This window comes from Tamandua tetradactyla, chromosome 1 (assembly GCF_023851605.1).
Source record: "Tamandua tetradactyla isolate mTamTet1 chromosome 1, mTamTet1.pri, whole genome shotgun sequence".
NCBI lineage: Eukaryota > Metazoa > Chordata > Mammalia > Pilosa > Myrmecophagidae > Tamandua > Tamandua tetradactyla.
The window spans coordinates 156,084,617-156,109,756 of record NC_135327.1 but is presented as its reverse complement, the minus strand read 5'-3'; the positions used below and the strand labels follow the sequence as shown (position 1 = coordinate 156,109,756).

The following is a 25,140-nucleotide window of genomic DNA, read 5'->3' as shown; positions in this document are numbered from 1 at the left end:
GAGCATGTGTTATCAGGTTGGGGCATATTGTAAAGGGTCCTAGATTGTAAGCTCTTATAGCAGTCACATATATTCAGGAGGTTTAACTGTTAATTCTAAATTCTTAGATACTAAGCTGTTTGTATATAACGTGGTCTTTCCCAGAAACTTTCGGTATTTATGTGATAGCTGAGTGTTAGCGCTCTGAAGCTATGAAAGTCAGCAGTACCCAATACAGGAATTGTTTAAAAAGTTGAGAAAGTAATCAGACACTGAGTAGATATGAATGAATCAGATCTGGATAGGACTAAAAGTATATCAGAAGACTGGGTAAAGGATGATATCGTCCATATTTTAAAACTTCAACTTCTTTGTGAGACTAAAGGGAGAGATGTTTATTTGGTGCAAAATTTATATTTTGGGTAATGCATTTCCTAATTTAACTTGTATGGTCAGTTTAGTTGAACAACATAAATACAGGGAACCTTGAATTGGGCACGAGATTTTGCTGGTTTGTCTAGGTTAGTTAGTGTGATACCCCAATAAATCCAAGAGTATTTTGGACAGTGAATAAAGAAGTATTTGCAAAGTCCTCTTGGGGGCATGGGGAGAAAGGGGGAACTATTCAACTTCCCCATTTGGAGAATTTCTTATATTTTCACAAGCAGTGGGGACAACCAAATCAATAGGCTGGGCCCTCAATCTTGGGATTTGCTGCGATGAAACTTATCCCTGCAAAGGATAGGCTGAGCCCACTTAAAATTAGGCCTAAGAATCACTCCCAAGAACCTTTTTGTTGTTCAGATGCGGCCTCTCTCTCTCTAAGTCAACACGGCAAATGACCTCACTGCCCTCCCCTACTATGTGGGACATGACTTCTAGGGATGCCAATCTCCCTGGTAACATGGGACAGAAATCCTAGGATGAGCCAGAACTTGGCATCATGGGATTGAGAAAACATTCTCAACCAAAAGGGGGAAGAGAGAAATGAGACAAAATAAAATGTCAGTGGCTGAGAGATTTCAAACAGAGCTGAGAGTTTATCCTGGAGGTTATTCTTATGCATTGTATAAATATCCCCTTTTTAGTTTATGGTGTATTGGAGTGGTTAGAGGGAAGTACCTGAAACTATAGAGCTGTGTTCCAGAAGCCATGTCTCTTGAAGATGATATAGCTTTTACAATGTGACTGTGTTTGCGAAACCCTTGTGACTGATGCTCCTTTTATGGACAGATGAGTAAAAAATATGGATAAAAAAATGATAGGGGACACAAACGTCAAAATAAATTGAGTAGATTGAAATAACAGTGGTCAATGAGAGGGAGGGGTAAGGGTATGGTATGCATGAGTTTTTTTCTTTTATATTTCTTTTGCTGGGGTGATGCAAATGTTAAAAAAAATGATCATGGAGTTGAATACACAAGTATGTGATGATATTGTGAGTCATCGATAGTACACCATGTATGGAGTGCTTGTATGTCAAGAATGCATGTTAAGTTTTTACAATAAAAATATTAAAATAAAAATAATAAATTGTGCAAGCGCTCAAGGCCCAAAAATTGCAGATTAATTGCTAAATCTGGGAGAGATCAGAGTCAGGCAAAGGTGGAATATAGGACTGATGGCTCAGAGCCAGGGAAGCTATCATAAAAGGCTTAAAACCTGTTCAAATTAGGGCCTTCTTCTTAGGTCTCTGCAGACTTTGTACTTCCCTTCACAACATAGTGGAAATTTTAGTATATCGAGAGAAGGGAATTGATCAAAAAAGTTTCACCCACTCTACATTTGCTGCCAAATGCTAATGCCGAAACAATAATTGACACTACTCACATTGCTTTCCACCCTCACTCACACCAGGGCAACTGAGCCCAAGACTATCATTGTCTCCTGGGTATGTGAGCGGACAAGGATGGAGAAGCTGAGTCTCTGTAGACCATTCCGTATCTCCATCTCTGGGCCTTAGGACTTTCTAGTATGTTGTTTATATATATATATATAAAAATTTTTTATTTATTAAAATAAAAAAAAAAAAACTGTGCAAGTGCTCAAGGACCCAAATTCCAGAATGAGTGCTAAACTATGTATGCAGACTGTTGGAGAATTGTGTAGGTGGTTTGTGGTAGCTAGTTCCATACCAGTGGAAAGCTTCTCTGCCTTACTTTGCCTAGGAGAAGGGAAGGCTGGAAGGGCGAGGGAATTAGCATTCCTACCTCCACCCTTAGCCCCAGGTACCAACGACTTTTAGGATTTGGCCTATAAATATCTGTTTCTTATCTCTCGGGTGGGATACATCTGAGGGGAATGTTGTGCACCATTGCCCAAGTTTTCCCATGCATATGAGCTAACTGTAGTAGCTGACAATAGCTACGCTCATAGCTACTGTCTCTTCCCTGAATCACTTTCCTAGTTTCCTGCTCTTCCTGAATAAACCTCAGGAAGCACATGAGTCTTTGTCCTGGGAGAATGCAAACAAAGACTCTACTTTTTTCAGAAAATAGGCTGGGCTGTGCGAGGGGGTCATTCTGACACTTTAAAAAAATGTTTCCCCAGGCAGATATTTTCAGATCATGAAATCTACTCCCAATCTCTCCCTTAGCCAATGTCAATAGTCCTCCACACATGCCAATTTCCCATTAAAACTTTCTTTTTACTTTATTTGGGAACGAAGGAAAATTTATCTCCAAATAGATTATGGTAGGTGTTTTAAAACTTTTTCAGCTGGTATCCTCAGTAAGAAATATGACAAATTTTGCAACTCACTCTACAGACACAACCCCACACACTTACAGCGTGAAATAAGTCATTAAATTCATCCTGTTACTCTTGTTATCTGTGATCTATTTCTATTCTATTCTATTTGGTTCGGTCATATTTCATTAAAAAATGAAAGTAATGACCCCACAAACCACTTACACAATTCTCCAACAGTCCCCATACATAGTTTGGGAAACCCTAGCTGAATGAGACACACATATCAAGAGGCCAGCAATGCAGGATTAAAAAAGGAAGAAAGTTTAAACAGGGGATTTGCAAAAGTATTATTTGCTCTCCATCACAATAGATATCCAGTGGCTTTTGTTGTTAGCACCATAATTTATCACTGTACTGTGTTTGTATAAGAAAGTAACAAAACTAAACAACACACTGCAGATACCAGGATGTTCAGGCCCCATGTGGGAATTTTCTCAGGTATCCCAATTCCGGCCAGAAGAAACAGTGTGAGGTCAAATGGAGGAAAGAGAACATTGGGAAAATGAGAGAATCTTGACAATTTTCTGGAACAGAGCTACTGGGTTTGTACTTGCTTTTAAAGATAATGCATGAGTGTTTGGGCTGCTTAGAAAAAATAGGAGTAAGGTGTGCATAAGCTGTGTGTTCACTATGGGCTTCACACTTGTGCAATTATCATGGAGTTAGCTCTGTGGGTCCACAAGAGGCTTATTTTTATGGGAGACTTAGAGGAAAGGTAATGAAGGGAATTGGCAAGAAGTGAGAACTCAAACCTCTCAGCCATTCAAGGGCAAAACTCTTCTAAGGGGAGAGTGGTACTATTATATTGTCTGTAAGTTATTTTATAACTCTTCAGCACTGACAGAGTGATACGTATGTGTGTGTGTGTGTGTATTTTAGAGAACGTTTTGAGGATGGATATTTAACTTTTTTTTTTTTGGCTTTTCAAAAGGGGAATTTAATAAGTTCCCCGTTTACAGTTCTAAGGCTGAGAAAATGTCCCAATTAAAACAAGTCTATAGAAATGTCTAATCAAAGGCATCCAGGGAAAGATACCTTGGTTCAAGAAGGCCGATGAAGTTCAGGGTTTCTCTCTCAAGTGAGAAGGCACATGGCGAACACAGTCAGGGCTTCTCTCTCGGCTGGACAGGCACATGGCTAATACGGTGTCATCTGCTAGCTTGGTCTCCTGGCTTCCTGTTTCATGAAGCTCCCCGGGAGGCATTTTCCTTCTTCATCTCCAAAGGTCGCTGGCTGGTGGACTCTCTGCTTCATGGTGCTGCAGCATTCTCTGCTCTCTCTGAGTCTCTCGAATATTTAACTTTTTGAATACTCTGCTAAGGAATTCACACTTGAGGGATACTCGGCTAGAAGTTGAAAGATCTTAACCAGCTGTCCTATTATAACTTTCTTTATCTCCAGTGAGCACCAGAGGTTAGCCTGAGGGATGCTGGCAATAATTTTTCATTGATGAAGAGCGATGATCAAAATATATGGATTATCTAGAAATGTTGTACTGCTCTTGTACGAACAATGGGGAAAAAGAATCTGGAGAGAGCTCAGCAGCCTACCCTATTCAGGGGGAACTTCTTGGATGACAGCTCCATTCAGGCTTGCTCAACAACTCAACAGAAGATTCTTTGCCTGACTTCTGACCATAAATTTAGCTGCCTTCTTCACCAGAAATACTGACACTTCTGCCTTGAGTGACCCTTTCACACATGGTACTCGGCTTTCTGGAACTTTGCACCTATATTAGGTTACATCATTGGTTCAGGGCTGCTTGTAATGAATATTTGAACAGGTGACATCTTTGGCCTGAAAATACTTTTGATAACAAGTCACCTGGTAATATGGGGGAGGAAAATTATTACACTCACCTGCTCCTAACTACTGGAAGGTGACTGATACTTGCCAAAACAACCTAAAACTATCACATTTGCTCAAGCCATTTCCCTTGGTATGCTCACTTGATTTAAGAGAAATGCTTGAGGATTATAGAGAAACACTGGTTCTTGAACAAGCCCTAATGAGTGCAACTGGCTTTGTCTCCCAGTCAGCCCTGTGAGTTCTATGTAGATGGAGGCTGTGACAAAGCATGAGTCAAAAAAGCCACCTCACTATGGTGTCTAAAAAAAATGTGGGTTTTTTTTTTAGAAAGGTAGCCATGCTTTGAGGTCTCATCATAATGTAGGTAGCAGTATGATTTTCCCCCAAAAAAGAGTGTGTTACTGATTGTTCTAGTTTGTAAAAAGCTGCCAGGATGCAATATACCAGAAATGAATCAGCTTTTAAAAAGGGAAATTTATTAAGTTACAGCTTTACAGTTCTAAGGCCATGAAAATGTCCATGTAAGACAAAGCTATAAAAATGTCCAATTAAGGCATCCAGGAAAAGATATCTTGACTTAAGATGATATCCAAATATCATTGTTTGGAATTTCTATCTCAGCTGGAAAAGCATATGGTAACATCTGTCATCTTCTCTCCAGGCTTCTTCAATGGCTTCCCTGGGGTTCTGTCTGCTCTGTTGGCTTTGTTGGTTCTGGTGGCTCTATAGCTTTTTCCAAAATGGTTCCCTCTTAAAGGGCTCCAGTAAGTAACCCCACATTGAATGAGTGGAGACATATCTCCATGGAAACCATCTAATCAAAAGTTCCACCCACAATTGGGTGGGTCACATCTCCATGGAAACAATCAGAAGGCCCCCACCCAGCAATATTGAATGAGGATTAAAGAAGTTGTCTTTTCTGGGGTACACAACAGATTAAAACTGGCACACTGATGGTTTTTTCCTTTCATTAAATATGGGACATATCAAATATATTCGATTTGCCCCAATCTTCCATTTGACCTGACTGGAGGTGAGGTCAAGTTCTGTCACGATGGTTTCCTACTCAGTGCCATGTTACAGCCCCAAGATCTCTTGTTTTTGGTTCTCAAAGGGCACAACTGATGTGCTTAGTGTTCAAAGTTGTACTGTTCCCTGAGTATGGAGGCTCCGCTAGGGCACTGACTATCTGGGGCATTGGGGCCACTGCCAAGGCTGGGAAACCAAGGGCCTGGGTTTAGTCTCCTTAGGAACCCTCAGTGGTCACTCCATTCTGGGGTCCTGCTACACCTTGGGGTGCGACAGGGATTAGGACATTGTGCATGTGGGAATTACACATCTCTACCATCTTCCTAGTTTTGGAGGATGCTCTTCAAATTGCCTTCTGGTCTTGCTAATTCCATTCTTTCCATTTCTGAGAGGATCTCATGTAATTACTCTTTCAGGGACCTTTAGAAAGACAATGTAAAATCTCCTCCTTGTAGGGGTGGCTGGGGAAATACTGTGCCAGCACTATATATATATTTTTTTGCTACAACTCAGTCTTTACCAATGTAACCCACTTGTGCTGACAGATATATCCAATGATGCCAAGAAGTGGGTGAGAGGAATAGCTGCTCAGTTGTCATTTGATGTTACCCAGGATGTGATCTCATGATGTTTGAAGTGACAGGAAGAGAAAGGAAATTTTCTTAAAGTGGAAGAAAATTGTTTTTCTTGGCACATGTATGTTTTAATGTGAAAGAAAATTACATTTAATTATTTGCTAATTGCACAAGCATCATTACTATGATAGTGGTTATTTAAAAAGTTATTTAATTCAAAATGAGTTACACTTTAATAATAATCAACAACTTGCTTAGCATTATATATTTTCACACAGTAATCACTTGCTTTTGACAACATCCTGGAAAGAAGCCATAGCATATGAACTTTCTCCATTTTGCAGCTAAGAAATGACAAGTGTTTTCATATTCATTGAGCTTCTGAGACTAATAAGCCAGTAGATATCAGAGAGGGACTAGAACCCTAAAACATTATCTTTCCTCTCAACCACTCTGCCCTAAACTGTGAGACTTACAAGGAAGATATTACATATAGATTATTTATTCTTAAGCGCATTGTTATTTTGAAGTACAACTTTCAAATTAGCTACAAAAGGGTTTCCTCTCAATATCCAGTGAATGACCACATTCTCTTTCTCTTTAGGCCACATATTTAAACGCATGTAAGCCAAGCAGCAAGGATATATTGAAAGCTCACAGCACTCTGCAGCTGAGAGGTGTTTGGCGGGATGTACGTACATGGAGGAATTAGGTGTGTGCATTCATTCATTCAGAAACATTCACATAGGAACTACTGTGTGCCAAGAATGGTCCTAGACTATGATCTGCTCTGTCCAACATAGTAGCCAGTAGTCATGTGTGGTGATTTAAATTTAAATTAATTGAAATTAAATAAAATGAAAAACAAAAAACAAACTCAGTCTCTCTATTTTCCAAGTGCTCAAAAACACCTGTGGCTAGTGGCTAACTATTGTACAATGTAAAATAGAGCATTTCCATAATTGTAGGAAGTTCTGTTGGCCAACATAGCTCCAGAAATATAAAGATAGATCAGATTTGGTTCCTCCATTTTAAGAACCTACATTTATTGTATGTATAGCAGGACATAGAGTACATCATGGTAAATTCTATAATGGTGCGTCAGTTCATTTTAGCAGATATTTAATATTCCATCACTGTGTTGAACTCTGTAGATTCAGTGATGGCTAGAACTTCAAGGATGGCCCACATGAGTTCAGTGGAGATATGAATAAAATGCCTCAAGTCCACAGGGACTTGAGTTAACTTTCTTTGCCTGGGAAAGTTACCAGATGAAAACACAATTATGTCCATTTGGTTCCATCTTTTTAATCAATGTACGTGGCCTGTTTCTTGAACCACAAAGAAAATGCTTTAATAACTGTATTATGTAATAAGCAATTACTATAATTTTGTACTGATGTTCTCAAAGAACTGGGATCCCTTTGCTCTATTTTATAAAGGAACCCAGAATATAGGGTAGGAACTGTGACAACTCCCAAATTTGTTTGGCTGCATTAATCATAAAGCAAGGAATTAGATCTAGTGCCAACGGCATCTCTTACTCTACTCTGCTGCATAAAGCTGAGAGAAACTTCTCTCATCCTCCTCCCCCATAATAGGTCAGGTGTAAGGGCCATTTATGTTTCAAAATGGTCCCACAGATCTGTGGATGGCCAGTGGCTTTTTTTGAAACATCTGGCAGCAACTGTTACATTCCTCTTCTCTCCAACTTATTTCATTTAATTTGCACAGATAAAAATATAGTTACATCCTTTACAATAAAATAGCTCCTCATTTAATTTGCAGATAATGGCTGAATATTAACTTGTATGAAACAGACATCTGTTCATTGGCTGAATTACAGTACGGAGTGGTGGGGCATGGGGTGGGGGATGCTTTCCAATGCCTTCTGGGGCTGGTGCCAAGGAGTTAATTCTCAGGTTCTTTGTTGACTGACATTAATGATCCTCTATGGAGAGGAAGTTACCCAGGAGTGAAAATATGACCCTATTTATTTCAAACAGGTCTATCAATCACTTAGTGACCTTCAGTAGCTCCTTCTTCTCTCTGTGCAGGTGTTTCTACCTATGCAATTGATAAGATACAGCAATTTTTTTGCATTTGTTGTATAGTTTGAAATCTTTGTACTCTTACTTGTTAAAGAGAAACCAGGCAGTTTAAACTCTCAAAATCTGGATTTATTTCTTGTTCCACCAGTGACTATTTAATGACTCTGGGTAAGCCATTTATCCTTGGTGTTTTATTCTTCCACCTGTAAAATGGGGTTTTATGTCCCTTCCTATCTCATGGGAATATAGGTGGACACAGATGAGGAAGAGTTGGTGAGATCAGAGTTTTATGGGTATTCAGATTGTAATGGATATACTTGCCAGTTTGCCTCTCACTCCCCTACTTCTAATGAACTTCTCCTTCCTTCTACAACTCTCTTTAAGCAAACTTTCAAACCAGGTGACTGTTCCCATAGTTGCCACTGGTGGAACCAGATTGTACAACAAATCTAGGGGGTGCCAGACAATGTAGTCTGAGCCACATTAGATGTCTGCTACGAGTCCCTGAATATAGAGACACAAAAATGGGAGTCAGGAGATGACGGGAACTTGAAGTAAAAGGTCAGGTAGATTTTGGACATTTTAATTTCAGTGCATATTGATGAGCACGAGAAGAAATCTGGTGTACGGAGAGAGGCAAGGGAATAGTTTGGACGTGTTAAGAAAAGCAGATAAATGATCATGGAGCATTAGAAAGAGCAAGATAGAGTGTTGAAGTGAGGGGCTGCTTGAAACTGGTTTCTGTGAGGTCTGGCTCCATTTAAGGAATTTAGAATTTCATTGCCATCTCAAGCTAATGAGGTAGGAGTCATCACTGGGGCCAGTGCTTATGTGCCTTATCCAGGGTACACAGCTGGCTCTGAGGTTGATTGAAGATTTGATTACAGGTTCCTGTTACACAATGGCTTATTATTTGCTCCCATTATTGGTTAAGGTTGAAAGTTGAAAATGATACAAAAATATCTAAAGAAATTGGTCTAGTTCAATGTAGAACTGAAGGCTAATTTTTTAATTTGTAAATTTCCTAAGCATTATTTGACATCCTCTCAGATATTTGTCCAATAACCTCACTGTTAATTTATTTCCTCCTCAAGAATATAAACGACACTGCCATTTGTTTCCAACTCACCCCACTCAAATCATTACTCACTCCTGTGAGAACAAAGGTGTGAGAGTTTGCAAGGCCTTCGGATATTCTAATTGGTATTTAGTCATGGTTTTGATGGATATTTTCTGTGTTTGGTCATCTGCTTTGTTGAGCCTGCACCTTCAAAAATATTATGAGAACATACTGGAATGATTACAACAAAAGCAAGCACTGACATTTTGTTTATGATCTGTTGGTATAAAATATGTATTTATTTCATCAAGTCAAGGGTTTTCAAATTTGCCTGGTGAAGGTACAATTTAGTCAAACAAAATATGTTGCTGAAAACGAATATGAAAAAGCAGTGAAACTAGAGCTTGACTTTTTTGGGGGAAGGTGGTTAGCACCTGTTTTAGTTTGCTAAAGTTGCTGGCATGCACTGTACCAGACATGAAATGGCTTTTAAAAAGGGAGTTTATTAAGTTGCAAGTTTACAGTTCTAAGGCCATTAAAATGTCCAAACTAAAGCATCCAGAGAAACATACCTTGGTACAAGAGAGGCCGATCTGTCTGGAACACCTCTATCAGCTGGGGAGGCATGTGGATGGCATCTGCTGGGGGCTCTGGCCTCTTGTTTCAAAGCACTTTCCCAGGAGCACTTTCCTTCCGCATCTCCAGAGATCTCTAGCTGTATAAACTCTGTCAGCACTGAAGCTCTTTCCAAAATGGTTCCCTCTTAAAGGTAAGTAATCCCACCTTGAACGGATGGAGACACATCTCCATGAAAACAATAAAAAAGATCCCATCCAGCAATATTGAATGAGGATTAAAGAATGTGGCTTTTCTGGAGTGCAGGACAGTTTTAAATTAGCACAGCCATATTCGTCTGACCTCCACCCCCAGGGCACCCCTGTCATGTCACCCTAAGGGAGCTAGTTTCAATACCTCTGGATCTATATGGTTTAATGTTAAGGCCGCTGCATTAAACCATAACATTTATTGTAAATTTTCATTTTTGCCAAAGTTTATTTTCTCAGCAGAAAAATAGCAAAATATTAATTTCATCTTGGGGTTGCCTTCATAGAGTCTTCACTGTGCTCCCTTGAAGACAAAGGCAGAAGTCCGTGTTGTCTTATCTATTGCTGTTTTATTCATCTTTGTTTTCCCTACAAGTCAAAACTTGTTGCTCTATAAATGTCTGTTGAAGGAATCTAGTGAAGAACTATGTGAATGGAACTTTGACCTAAGAATGACATTATTTGAATGACTTTTGTGCTAGTGTGAAAGGATGTATGTACCCTAGAGAAGCCATGTTTTAATCCTAATCCCATTTTATAAAGGCAGCCGTTCCTTCCAATCTCTATTCAGTACTGTATGTTTGAAACTTTAATTAAATTATCACCCTGGAGATGTGATTCAATCAAGAGTGGTTGTTAAACTGGATTAGGTAGAGATGTGTCTGCACCCATTCTAGATGGGTCTTGATTAGTTTACTGGAACCCTATAAAACAGGAAACATTTTAGAAAAGAGGAAATTCAAAGAGAGCAGAGAAGGACGACAGAAGACCACAGAACCATGAAGCAGAGAGTCCACCAGCCAGCGACTTTTAGAAATGAAGAAGGAAAACACCTCCCGGGGAGCTTCATGAAACAGGAGAGAAAGCTAGCAGATGACATCGTGTTTGCCATGTGCCCTTCCAGCCAAGAGAGAAACCCTGACCACATTCACCATGAACCTTTCCACTTGAGAGAGAAACCCTGAACTTCATTGGCCTTCTTGAACCAAGTTATCTTTTCCTGGATGCCTTAGATTGGAGATTTCTATAGACTTGTTTTAATTGGGACATTTCTACAGCCTAAAAACTGTTAACTTGCAACTTAATAAATTTTCCTTTTTAAAATTCATTGAGTTTCTGTTATATTGCATTCTGGCAGCTAGCTAACTAGAACAACTTTTAACCATTTACTATCCTCTTTCCTCCCCTTGATGACACACAATGCTGTTGTAATATTACCAAACGGTGCCACACTTTTGCAATTTTCCCCAAGCGCAAAGTCAGTTTCTCCATAAAGAAGACCTTTAGCGCTAATTGTCGTGGGTGGTTAAACTCCCTGCTCCTCACGTGCATGTATTATTTAACCTCTCTGAACTTCCATTTTTTGATTTCTAAAACAGAGCTAAGGGTATCCACTTGACCTAGATAATAGTACCTAGGCCATAGGTCTATTCTTTGGAGTAATATTTGTAAATTGCCTGGCATATGGTATGTGCTCAATAGATAGAAGGTATTATTAGTTTGAGGGCAACATGAAAAGCAACGAAGCAAAGGAAAAAAATCACTGTGCAAATGCAAAGTCAGTGTCAAGCCAAATTACATCCGTCAATGTGCACATTGTGCTATGCAGTTCACAGAGTGCTTACTTTGTGCTAAACAGTCAACAGAGGTTTCTGTTTTACAGTTGGCATGTAATTAAATCTCACCTTTCCAAGAGCTTGTGCGATGTGCTGGGGGATTTAAGTAATATCCTTTCAAAAAGGACTTTTACTAATATCTTGAATAGTTATTATCTCATTAATAGTTGACATCATATTACTAAAAATGAAGGTGAGGAGTAGGTTTCGTGGTTGGCTATTCCTAAAGTGGCCCAGACTGGCAGCTGTTGCCTTTTTTTAAAATGACTATCTTTTCCTGTAGCAAACTCTCCACCCCTTAGGCTAGTTTTCATGTGTTTTTCAGTCATTTTGTTAAAGTACTAGATAATTGTATAGCTTTTTCTCTTTGATATGCAAATTATATAATTGTCTATAGCATCAAATCTCTCATTCCAGTTGATTTTATTCACCTTCCCATTTCTAACTTTCCCCATTTCTTTCTTATCACAGTTAAAAAAAAAAGCTTACTTCCTTAGCTGTAACTTTCTAGTTCTCTGGAAGTTAGAGTGACTCATAATGTAGTGGAATTGATGAAGTCAACAGCTGCTGGAAAAATATCTTTTTTTCCTTAATAACTGTATCGACATGTGTTTGCTATTATGCTATTATTCAAGTAAGAAAAATAGGCATATTGAACGTCATGGTAGGCCTTGTTAAAACTTTTATTGGGGAAGCTCATGTTTTGACATATCAGAATGGTCAAATGGTATGGCAGGGAAGTCTGGATGGAGAACAAAATCATGGAGAAATAAACTGAATTGGAAACAGAAAAACAAATTGCAAGCATGTTGGTTTAGGTGACATTCTTCATAGGATAATGAGTGGCAAAGCAGAAATTTGGTATTTCATGCCTTCTTATTCTCCAGAATAGATCTATTCATCCATCCAACAAATATTAAATGAGCAACTATTGTGGCACGATCTCTGCCTCGTGGACTTCATAACCTAAAATAGAAGAAAGTCTTAAAAAAATTGTAAACAGAGAAATAAAATAATTCCTAAATATGTTACTGTGAAAGACATAAGAGACTAAGTTAGAGATTAAGAAGGGAGGATTTACTTCAGATAGGGAAAACAGACTTCCGGTTATCTTCTCCAAAATAATAGATTGGAAGTTGTCACTCCCATACTCATAACAAGAAAAAAGCTGAACAAATTGAATATCAACTCTTCTTAGCTCCATCAGAGAACTGAGATCACAAGGCAAATTGCTGTCCCCAAAACTGAAGAGACAGGCAAATACAAAGAATCATAGCTTACCAGGAGCAGAAACCCAGATGTGGAAGTCTAACACTGGAGCCAGTTCTAGTAGGAACACTTAAACTGTAATTGATGAATTGCTGGAGACTCAGTGTGGACTAGGTTGAGTGTTTAAAACGTGTGGGGCTTAAATTTTAAGAGTGCACCCATGCTTCCAGGTTTGCATGGTGAAGCCCAGAGAAAAATCTCCTCAAGCTTTTGGCAGAGGGAGGGGAAAAGTAACAATTTAAAAATATATCCAGAGGTCTGTTTCCTGAAAGAAAGACCAACCCTCAAGGGAAATTATTTTACCAAAGCCTTATCTGACCTAAGGGATGGGCAATTAGCCAGTTCCAGTCCCCTCTTGCTTTCCTGTCTCATATGAGATGATTGAAAAAAAAAAATTAAGCAACTCTTCTGAAAGTCATAACCCAGAGACTGTGCTATAAACCAATCAACCTTCCAACCAACCAAAATAAAATGGAGAATTAATCATAAAATCATGGAGGTCTCTTCCCCAAAACCTTGCCAGCATATCAATAGGGTTTCAGGAGAATTACAATGGATCTTAAATGAAAGAGCTGCAAAGTATTAAACTCCATTTAAGGAGTTTCTAGGGAAACCCAAAGATAAAAGAGAGACAAAAATGAGGAAACTAGAGGAAACTGAAGTCTCTTATACCTGTGGCTACAGCAAACATTAAACAGAGTCTGACTCCTAGCCAGATAAACATAAAGCCTTACGCTGATATCCTATTTACCTCTGTTCCTATTACCAAATGCATCATGTCCAGTTCTAAACAAAAAATTACAAGACACGATAAAAGAAAATAACAAACAACCTGAAGATAAAAAGCAAGCATCAAACCGACATATATATGGCATGTCTTGGAATTATCAGACCAGGAATTTAAAATAATTATGACTTATTTTCATGAGAGCCCTTAGTTCTAACGGACTACCCAGAGTCAAAGCAAGACTGAGTGAGCACGAAGATATGTCAACAGAAGTTTCCTGAACTGAAATGCAAAAAGAGGAAAGAACGAAAACAAACAAAAAACCAAAACCCAAAACAATGGAACAGAATATCCAAGGACTGTGGGACAATTAGAAAAGGTATAACAAATATGTAATGGGAAAACTTGGAAGAACTTTCTGAAAGGTGCTACTGAAGCTGAGGCATAAAGGATGAAAAGGAGGTAACTAATTAGTGAAGGGGGCTTAAGACCATCTCAGTCAGAGGGAACAGCTTGTGCAAAGTTGTGTGGCCAGATAAGGTATGGCATATCCACAGGACTGAAAGAAGGTCAGTGTGTCAGGAGCCCAGATAGTGAGGAAGATGTGGGATAAGGATGAAGAGATAGTCAGGAACTGGATTATGTGAGACTTTGTAGGCTTTGGTAAGGAAATCAGATTTTATACTGAGTGCAATGAGAAGTCAATCTAAGGTTTTAAGCTGTGTGTGTGACAATTTGTGTTCTGTGTAGCAAAATGGCCAAGTGAATTGTAGAGGGGTGAGTAGAGACAGAAAGCCTAGTTAGCACAGACCAGTAGAGAAAGGATGGTTGTACACAGAGGCTATCAGACTGAATTAAAAAGCAAAGCCAAAAAACAAAACAAAACAAAACAAACAAACGAATAAAAAGCAAACCCAGTTCTGTGCTGCATATGAGAGTCATAAAGCATAGGAGCATGAAAAGTTTCCATATACTCAATCTAGGAGATGCTATTCACCTGGAAGTCTCTCTCAATGACACTCTAGAAACATACGTTGCTGTACATATCAGCCCTGAGAGTAAAAGACATACACACATAAGGCAAATGCTGACCCTAAATAAACTGGTAGAGTTATATAAATATCTAGCAAAATAAGCTTGAAGATAAAACAATTCATGAAAGAGAAAATTTCACCTCATACCTCTAAAAGATTCAATTCATCAATAAGCCATAATATTTCTAAAGAAGATTGTACTGAATAAAGTAGCTTAAGTATACACAAAGAAAAATGTGATGGAACTATTAGGAGAAATTGATAATCCCTTCTACTCAATTGTTAAGAGGTCAAGTAGATAAAAAGAAACAACACCGATAAAGAAAATTTGATTAGTAATATATAATAAGCTTGACATAGTGAACATATATCGGATTCTGCATCTAAAAATTCAAGGATACACATTCTTCACAAGCATACGGAAAATACTTATAAAAATTGATCATGCACTAGGTCACAAAATAAGTCAATAAATTTCAAAGAACAATTGTATACAGACTATGTGTTATTGCCTATGTGCAATTAAGTTAGACATCAATACAAAAACTAAATGAAGAATTCTTATATATTTGGCAATTAGCAAAACCCCATTTGTCAGGTCATTGAACTGTATAGTTAGGATATATGTATTTCGCTGTATGTAAATTATGCCCTCAATTTTTAAAAAAAGGTCAATTGAATTTCTTAAGGCAATAAATAAATGATTAAGAAATATATATTTAAATAAGAGTTACTAAGCATAATGGTAACAAGAATTATAACATACTTAGAATAAGTATACCACAAAATCTGAAAGAAGTAGAAAATTATGAAACTTTACCGAAGATTCTTCCAAAGTTCTAGATAACTAAGGGGCTAGTCCATGTTTATGGCTAAGAAGACCTGGCATGATAAAAACGTCAGTTTTCCAAATTGACTGTAACTCAATGCAATTCCAATTGATATTCCAAATGAGTTTTTCTTTGAATTTGACATGACTCAATTTTATATGGAAGATTAAATGGTCAAAAATAAACAAGGAATTTTAAACTTGCCTTAGAAGATTTGGAGACTTATTTTAAAATGTTATATGGATACAGTAGACTAGACTATTTAGAAATCAATTCAAGCCTCTGTGGATCTTAAATAATATAGATAGCATTAGAGATCATAAGAGAAATGAGTAACTATTCAATCAATGAAACTAGGAGAAGTGGTTGTCCTTTTTAAAAAAAATGAAATTGGATTCCTACATCATATCATACCCCAAAATAAATTCTATGTGGATTAAGAATTTAAATGTCAAAAGCAAGCTTTAATATAAACTTCAATGTGATTGAATATGTTATAAAATATTTTTATGCTCTAAAGACTTAGGATGTTTAAATCCTTAATCCGAAGTACTATATGTGAAAATACTAGCTTATTGGTCTTGACATAGGAAAGGACTTCTTAAACATGATACAGAAAGTACTAAAAATATACAAAATCAATAAATGTGACTAGATTAAAATAAAATGCTTGTGTTCTTTGACAGGCACTGCAAAGAAAATGAAAAACGGGTACAAATTGGGAAAAGATATTTGCAGCATATGTAACAATCAAATGATAAGCATAAAGATATATTAGAATTCCTATGGATCGATAACTGAATGACATGAGAAGTCACTACACAGAAGAGAAAACTCACATGACCAATAGACATAGGAAGAGATGCTCAATTTCATTGGAAATCAGAAAGTTATAAATCAAGACTAAAATGAGATACTATTTTTACCAACTTGTTTAGCAAACTTGAAGAAGTGTGCCAGTTCCAGGTGATAGTGGAAGTGTAAATTGCCATCATTACTTTGATAGGCAATTTGTCATTATCTAGAAAAGTTGGAGATATCACATACGTCAAGAATGAGCAATTGTATTAACAATAATTCCTAGAGGAATTTATGGCAATGAAGCCCAGAAGACATGTATAATAATGATCATTGCAAAACTCTTGGCAACCCAAAGGAGCACCAAAAGACAGCTGGGCAAATAGTGGCATACTGACACGATACAGTAATATACAGCAGTGAGGATGATTGAACTAGCTATAGTGAATAATATGAACGAATCTTACTAAAATAATGTTAAGTGAAAAAATCAAGTTCTAGTATGTTCTGTTCAGCATGATGCTTTTTTGTTTTTAAAGAAAAACTTAGAAAATAAATAAATAAATTTCTGCTTGGGAGAATGCTTATATCTAAAACATTTTTCTTAAGATAAGGAAATGATAAATACACAATTTAGGAGAATGTTTACTTCATACGGGTGGAGAGGGACAGGTAGACGGGAAAGAGAAAGAACAGATGTGTCCTGTTGTGAGTTTTTGTCACTGTTCTAATTCTTTGACTGAGTGATGAACTTAAAGGTGTTAATTAATGAAAACTAAATGACAAAAGAATTGAAGTCAAATAAATAGAGCCACAAAGAATCAGTGATGACACTGATTGATGACTATACTTACGTTCATGTCTACTTCTGGGCATTAAAGTAAAAATTACTTTAAAACTCTTCTTGGCTTGAAAATTCAATTATAGCTAGGGTAATTTGATAATGATTCGATAGAAATAATTCTTTTGAGAAATTTGTCTGAAAAAGAAAGTAGGGAAAATGGTTGGTGATTGGAGGAATATTGGAGAAGATCAAGGGAGGGAGTTTTTTTGTTTTTGTTTTAATGAAAAAGATAAACATGATATTTGTAGGTCAGTGGAAACAATTCAATACACAGGAAAAGACTGATGGTAGAGGAGTGAGATGAGCTAACCATTTTGGGAAGATGGTTAAGAAAGAATAAGCTTCATAGCACAAGTAGAGGGAATGGCTTTTGGTAGCAGCAGGAAATCTACCTACATTTTGACAGAAGGAAAAGAGGAGAAGATGGGAGCAAAATAAATAGATTTGTTGTGCATTATGGAAAGAGGAGAGAGTCTGTGTTGGTTCCAATAGGCTGGGTGATGTATAACACAGAAAAATTCATCCCTGCTCAAACAACTGGTATATTTGTGCGTGAATGTGATAGTCAAGTAGATGAGTGGAGATTCTCTAGAGGAAATTAAAGTGTTCTGAATCTTAAGGTTTTAAGTGGTTTTATCAGCCATCTCTGCCCAATTAGACTCCATTGGTATTAGTGAGTTTTTTGTCTAAATATATATAAATATTGTTGGTTTCAAAAAGTAAAAAAAGTATTTCTGATGTTGAAATCTTTATTGGAAACTGTTCATCAACTTGCCACATAGTTATTTTATGGCTTTGAAAGTCCCTGCACTATAATGTGATTGAATATACACTGTGGTGAAACATTTTTATGTTGTAAAAGAACTTATATTTAAACCCTTAAATCAAAGTGCTTGGTAAATCTGAGAGAGTAGTTTTATTTTAAATGCAAAATGTTTTAATTTGCATTTTAATTGCCACACATACTGAGAGAGAGTGTAGAGGCACAATTGTTTTTGGTCATTATCACTAACTGCAGTTGTGGTGCTATGCTCTAGTTCCCAGACTTTGGAGCCACAAATCTAGTTTGCCAATTATAGGCTTTGTGACCTGGGCAAGTTACTTGACCCCGCTGTACCTTAATTTCTTATCCTATAAAGTTGGAATGCTAATGGTATTTAAAGTGTACAGAACTGCAAATTTTAACTATTGTTCTTTAACTGCTGAAGTTCATTCCAACTTTGCTCACAAGTAGCTTACATTACTTGCTTATATATTTCAGGGTGGATGAGATGACTCTACAAACCAGTGGGAACAGGAAATTTCCTGAAGCTCAAGCAGGCATCATGATCAGAAACTGCCCCGACCCGCAGGAGAGACGAACCTGGACCTGAGGGAGGGAGTGAGAATTGGGGGGGCAAGAGACACAGAGAATGGAGACAAGACAGGATTCTGATCAAGTCTTGTTTATTGAGGGCGAATCCAGGATAATTATACAGCAAGAAAGGGGAAGTGACTTGTATCGGGTGTCAGCAGAGGTTGGGCGTTATTCTGCGGTTAAGCAACTTAATCTCAGAGGCTAAACTGGGAAAGACAGTTGGGAAAGGCAGATTAGCCAAGGCTCTCAGCCGATTTTGGGGAATGGGCAGAGCAGAAGTGAGAGAAGAAGGGACTTAACTTGAGATAATACTTAAGGTGGCTTCAGACAACAAGATAACCGGCACACTGCCGGTGCCATAAGCAGCTTCCCACAAGAAACTACACAGAATTGCAGGATAGAAAAGTGGATAGAAAAAGTTGGATATCAGATACACCTGAATAGCTTCCGTGCTTATTAGCTGGGTGAATTGGCGACTCATTAAAAAACTCTAAACCTCAGTTTTCTTATTGTAAAATGGGGGCATCAATAAGTATTTTGAAATCTTGTATAAATGAGATCATTCCTGTAAAGTATCTGGCAGCACTCAAAAATGATACAAATAAAAAAAAAGATACAAATATTTGAATACCAAACCCCTATTTTTCTAAAGAATAAAAGTAGCAGTATATCTTGCAAATAATTTCTAACTTTACTTTTAAAGTTGACATTGTGCTATGAACGTATTTCTGTGTCATTAATTATTTAATTACATGAAAATATTTTAAAACAAATAACAGCCTATTAAATGGGTATACCATAATTTATATAATCAGTTCCTTGTTTTTGAATATTTTTGTTGTTTCCAATTTTTTTTTCACTATCAATGATCAAGGAACAAATATTTATGATGATAAATCTTGGTGTGCTTCCATTATTTTTATATGGGATATGAAATTGTTGAATCAATTATATGTACATTTTTAATTGTTCTGCAAAGTATCGACCAATTAAACTTACAAAAAAATGAATGAGTGTGCCTCCTGCATCCTCACCAACTCGGTTATTATTCGATCTCTGCAAATTTAATAGGTGAAAATGGTTATCTCATTGCTTCAATTTTTATTACTTCATTACTAAATATAAGATTCTTCAGATGATTGTTGAGCACTTCTTTTTGTGAATTGTCCTTTCATATCTTGGCCGATTTGTTTCTGTTGATATGTTCAGCTTTATATTGTTGATTTATAAAAGCTTCATTTTTTAAGTATTCCATAATGCTATGTGTATCATATATATTCCAAATGCATTCTTTTACTATTTTATCATTTATTTTGTATTTGTTTATATTGATTTTGATATATAGAAGTTTGACATTTTTATGTATTCACAGTTATGATCTATTTTTTTTAGGGTTTCGCTCTTTTATGTTATAAGGATACCTTTCACTATTTCCCTCTTTTTCCCCAAATTCTACAAATGTGGATTATAATTCAAAAACCAGAACATTTAAAAATCAGCACCTACATCATGGAAGGCGGAAGTCATCTCTTCATGCAGAACTTTACTCCACTGGACTGTGTGTGTTCTTATGCAACTAACATTTAGTTAAATGTGTGGATTTATGAAGTTGTTTATTCCCAATATGGAAATAAACATTGCCTGAAGCCATGTGGTTACTTGTGCATTCAGAGATGGAATTGCTTCATGTCTGTGGCTGAGCCAAAATACAAATAAGCCCAGATTTTGTTAACATGTGTTGATTTGGAAACTCAGGTAACAAAACCAAAGAAAAGATTATCCTTGTTTAAAGCCATTTCTCCGATTCTGCTTGTACTGAGGGTGTCAGATGGTCCAGGATCTCACATGCTTCCTTGATCAGAGACATGTCTTCCTTTGGCATACTAGAAATGGACTTTCGCCAGGTCAACACAAATCCCAGACCAAGTTACCGACTAAACAGCCTCAGGGATTGCATGAGAGCACAGAAAATAGAGGGACACTGGAAATGCATGAAAGGAATTTCAGGGTGAGGTAGATTGGAAGGAGATCCCTTTTACAAAGTTTGGTTTGAAAGCCTCAAATGTAAACTTAGCAAGGTCAGTAATATATTGTAACTTAAATGAATGTCTTTAAAAAATATCCTAATTAAGGCATGGCAAGTTCAAGGCATTTCCTCCTGAATGCAAATTGTGTCCTTTACCAAATGAGAATAATATCTATCACACAAGGTTGTTGCGGGCTCAAATTAGATCACATAGAACAAAGTATTTGCTAAGTAAATCTTTTTATTATTATTTATAACTTTTATCTGAAGTCACTAATGAATAACCTTTATAGGAAAGTCTCACCTAAATGATTTATCTTGTAATAATTAAAAAGTGGAAGACCCTTCTGCCCCAAATGTGCTGCAAATATATACACACACTTCACACATACTACGCACATTCTCAATACACATGCACACACGCGCACATACACACACACACACACACCACATATGCACACCACTCACCTGTTTCTGGGAAAAATAATAGAGATGACTGTTAAACTGTTAAACATTTTTATTGTGAAGACTTGTAATCTTTACAGGACATGCAGGATAAAAAAAGTGTCAAATATATCAGTAAGCATATAAAACTTAATCAATCTTTTGGACCAGCAACTGATTTGCATGAGGGACTAAGCATCTATGTGGAACAGACATGTCTTAGGATACAGAGATTACAGAATGAATCACAAAGTAATTTCCCAAGTGATTTTCCTTATATAAAGATAAAAATATCTTTACACTTAAAAAAGTATGCAATATAGCACTTTTTCAATTATGTACACAGTTTAAAAGTAAAACTATGTTCATGCCAGTGTCTGTTTTAAATGCGAAAAATAAAATAGGTAACAGGGTGATAATTAAGTTGTTAAGAAAAACGGAAGAAGTTAAAAGAAAAGAAATCAAGCTGAGTCCCAATATGTATCTGAAAATAAAAATAAAAGCATGTCTAAAGTTTAAAAAAAATCCCCAAGGGCAGATAAAAATATGAGCAGGAAAAAAATGAAAAAGCTTTTGGATGTACCAGGCAGCTTTCTGTATGACTCAGGTTTACAGGTAAAATTCCTCAGCTTGAGCTCAGAAGAATTTGAATTTATTCCAGCAAAATTACTTCCATCTTTTATTACTGCCTCCTCCCCCAAGTTTTCTTTGAGCAGAGAGATGCTTGGATCAGAGTCAAAGCTCCTGGCGGCGGGGAGGGACGATGTGTCACAGTATAACAGAAGGGTTGCAAGTTCTCTACTTTGAAGGGGTTACATTTGCAACGACTGATGGTCTCACACAATGGCCTCCATTTTGACAGCCCTTCCCCGGAGGCCCACAGATCAGCTGAAAATGGGAACACAATGTTGAGCCACTGAACCACTCCGGTAATGGATTAGTTTGGATTCAGGAAAGCGTGATTATTCCTGAAAATAAATGAAGCTGAATAGACATGCTGACCTCATTCAGCTGATGAGAGGCAGGGAAAGTTGGCTTCCACCCCTGCCAGCCTGGAGAGTGCTCAGCCCCATTCATCCACCTTAATTCATTTCATGGGGTCAAAGTCCACTCTACTCAATAAGGATAAAGAAGCTAAAGAAGCTGCATGATCAAGCACAGGCATCAGCTTCACTGGATTCTCTATCTCAGAGTCAGACATAAACTTGGAGAACTAGGTAATGGGTTTTCTAATTTTGGCCATCAGGGAGGCTGCTGACCTAAGGTGAGTTGATGAGTAAGATCCTACTGGAAAAGGAAAAAGTGAAAAACAGGAAGGCACTGAGGTTTCTATATCTGCATAACAAGTATTCACACACAGAAGATATCACAGGTTAAAATGTCAAGAAAGGTAAGGCATTAGTCGGATCTTGTGACTGCAGAAGATTATGATTGTTAACTTGATAAGGATCACTAGATCCCACTGGATCATTAAAGTAAATGGTGGTAATCTACGAACTCTTCAGGTGGTGGTGGGGGACAGTTCTCTCAAAATCTGCCCACATACCTGTGTACTCAAGGGTAGAAGCCTGGGATTCTTCCCTTACCATAAAATGACCAACATTGTAGAGGAGGCAGTTGAGGTTGCTTTTTGTTTTTTCCTCCTTAGTTCTTCATATTTCTCTCAATGATATCACCTTTTAACAATGTGTTCATATCTCAGCCAAAAAACCAATAATCCACATGCAAACGAAAAGGCAAGGAAAAAATTTAAATGAGTTTAAAAAATTTAGACAACTAAAAATAGATGAAATAACTCAGAAAGGGACAAAATAATGGTGACCTGTAACTGAGCAATTGTAACTGACTTTTTGTGCTGAACAACATTCATCAATTGTTGCTGTACTAGCAACTTGGAACTTGAAATCGGCACCAAGAAACTTAAAAGAAGAACAAAGAAAGGATCAGACATCTTCAATCCTTGAAATGTCATTTATATTTCTTTCTGCATGTTGACACGGATACTGCTGAATACTTTGCCAATAGCTTCAAAGAGCGGGTCGCAGAAGGTGTGGATGTAGATGGAATAGACACGGCCGATGCACTGAATCTCAATCAGGAAACTCTTAATGCATGGTACAACTGCCCAGATATGCAGGAAAGAGAGAATGGCAAAGTAAATACCCCAGATGAGTGCCATTGGGATACCAAAGAGGGCAGACAGCAAGCGGTAAAACCAGTATTTCGTCACAGTGAAGGTGGTGAAGCTGGCCTTCCAGATGCCATCAAAACTGTGTGTCCCTTCTGGTTCTGCAATCACATCTTCAAAATCAATCTAAAAGGAAGAAGTATAAGAATGTGAGCTTGGAATAGAAGATGAAAGGGTAACAACAACAACAACACGACACAGTGTTTGTAGATGCATCTGAGCTTTTCTGTGAGGGTTATGTGCAAGATGTTCAAAGGCAGAGTACTTAACCAGTAGCATCAGCACCATCTGGAACTTATTGGCTATGCAGATATTTGGGCCCCACCCCACCTCACTGAATCTCTGGGGGTGGTGCCCAGGAGAACTTTCAACATGTTTTGCAGGTGTTTCTTTACCACAAAATGATTGAGACCCACTGGCCTGGAGGAAACTAAATGGCTATGATAAACTTCCCTGAATTGAAGTATATAGCCTGGCAACATGGATAAGACTACAAGGCACTCAATAAAATGTAAACAACATGACAATACTTTACTGCCCTCACCCACAGTATTAAAGGGTAGTTAGTTCACAACGAATTATCTACTCTTCAAAAGTCAATCAGTAGAATTAGGTCAGGAAATTAGATCACTGTGAGTTTTAAAGCATCAAAAAGGCTTCCTTAGGGTGGGGGGACTTGAGCAGGGATTGGAAAATATGCTATTGTTCGAAATGAAGGATGAAGGGACCTCGGAAATAGTATGAGCAAAGCCCCAGGAAGAGGGAAAAGTAAGTACAGTGAGCAGTCACAGGTGGAGCAGACCTGTGGGACCAAGGCTGGACTTACAGACGAGGCTGGGAGAGAGTTAATGTTATACGTGGTGGGGGTCTATGGATGATATCACATCAGGGTAATTTATCAAGTTGGATCTGACAACAGTGGGCAGACTGAGGAAAAGAAGAAAGAGACACAGGCAGAAAGTAACCGAATTTGAGACAGCAGGGACACAACAGAAATAGTGGCCGTGAAAAACAGAAAAGAAAGGACTGCATGGACATCAACAGGAGAATCCACAGGACTGGGTCACTTCAGGATGGGGGAAGAGAGAAATCTAAGATGAGCTCTGAGATTTTGACCTGCCTACTAAGGAGGACAGAGGTGACATTATCAGCAAGAAGAAAATTAAAAAGGGAGGGCAGTTAAAAAATGTTAAGAACAGAGAGTTTCACTTTTGAATTAAATAAACTCAGAATACAGTTTTGGATAAGGACAGATTGCAAATATCAGTGGTCGACACCTAATAATCCTGTAGTAGTCTCTTTTGGTGGCCACTAGGAAGTAATCAAATGAACACTCTACGGGCATCGCCTCTATGTCATCTGGGGTTTCAAACCAATCAGTGAAGATAAGTTATAGTCATTTTACAAATGAAAAACTGATGTTCAGAGAAGTTAAGATGACTTGCCTAAGTCAAACAAGCAGTAATGGCAGGGCCAAAATGCGAAGTCCCTTTCCCAGCAGTATACTTTCCCACAGTACACATTCACCTAAAAACTGGGCTCTCAGGAGCTTTTATCCCTTCTAGGGATTCATACAGTTTAAGCTAAAGTATGGGATTAAATAAAATTACCAATAAAACGATAGGCCAGAGCCAGCGCAATTGCTTGGAGGTGGCAGCTAGATGAAGGTTTCCAGTATAGTTCCAAACCCAGACAAGTTGCTGTCTGCCAGCAGCAATCCAGCTGAGCTCTGGAATGAAGGCTTGGATGCCTCCTTGGAGCCGCTCACTGCCAAGGAGTCACCTTTGATTTAACACAATAAAACTTCTTTGGAAAAGTATATGGTGCTTACCAATTTTTAAAGTTTGTTTTCTAGAACATTCTGACTACTTCTGATCTATTGTCCAATGTCTTCATAATATAAATTATAGAAATGGTATGGCCACAATT

The 25,140-nt window shown here is 37.7% G+C and overlaps 1 protein-coding gene and 1 long non-coding RNA gene across 3 annotated transcripts in view; one reads left to right on the top strand and one right to left on the bottom strand.

The window, feature by feature from the left end:
* LOC143687028 (uncharacterized) overlaps nucleotides 1-19,126 on the top strand; it is a 52,679-nt gene extending 33,553 nt beyond the window's left edge. The window contains exons 2-3 of the long non-coding RNA XR_013177357.1: nucleotides 6,748-6,855; nucleotides 18,458-19,126. This is a non-coding gene — a long non-coding RNA (uncharacterized LOC143687028). The remainder of the gene's footprint in view (nucleotides 1-6,747; nucleotides 6,856-18,457) is intronic.
* Nucleotides 19,127-21,078: 1,952 nt separating this feature from the next.
* CAV1 (caveolin 1) overlaps nucleotides 21,079-25,140 on the bottom strand; it is a 35,599-nt gene continuing 31,537 nt past the window's right edge. For both annotated transcript variants that reach the window (XM_077114895.1, XM_077114913.1), the window contains exon 3: nucleotides 21,079-23,337. In XM_077114895.1, the coding sequence (XP_076971010.1) occupies nucleotides 22,996-23,337 (342 nt within the window). In that variant the 3' untranslated portion in view covers nucleotides 21,079-22,995. The remainder of the gene's footprint in view (nucleotides 23,338-25,140) is intronic.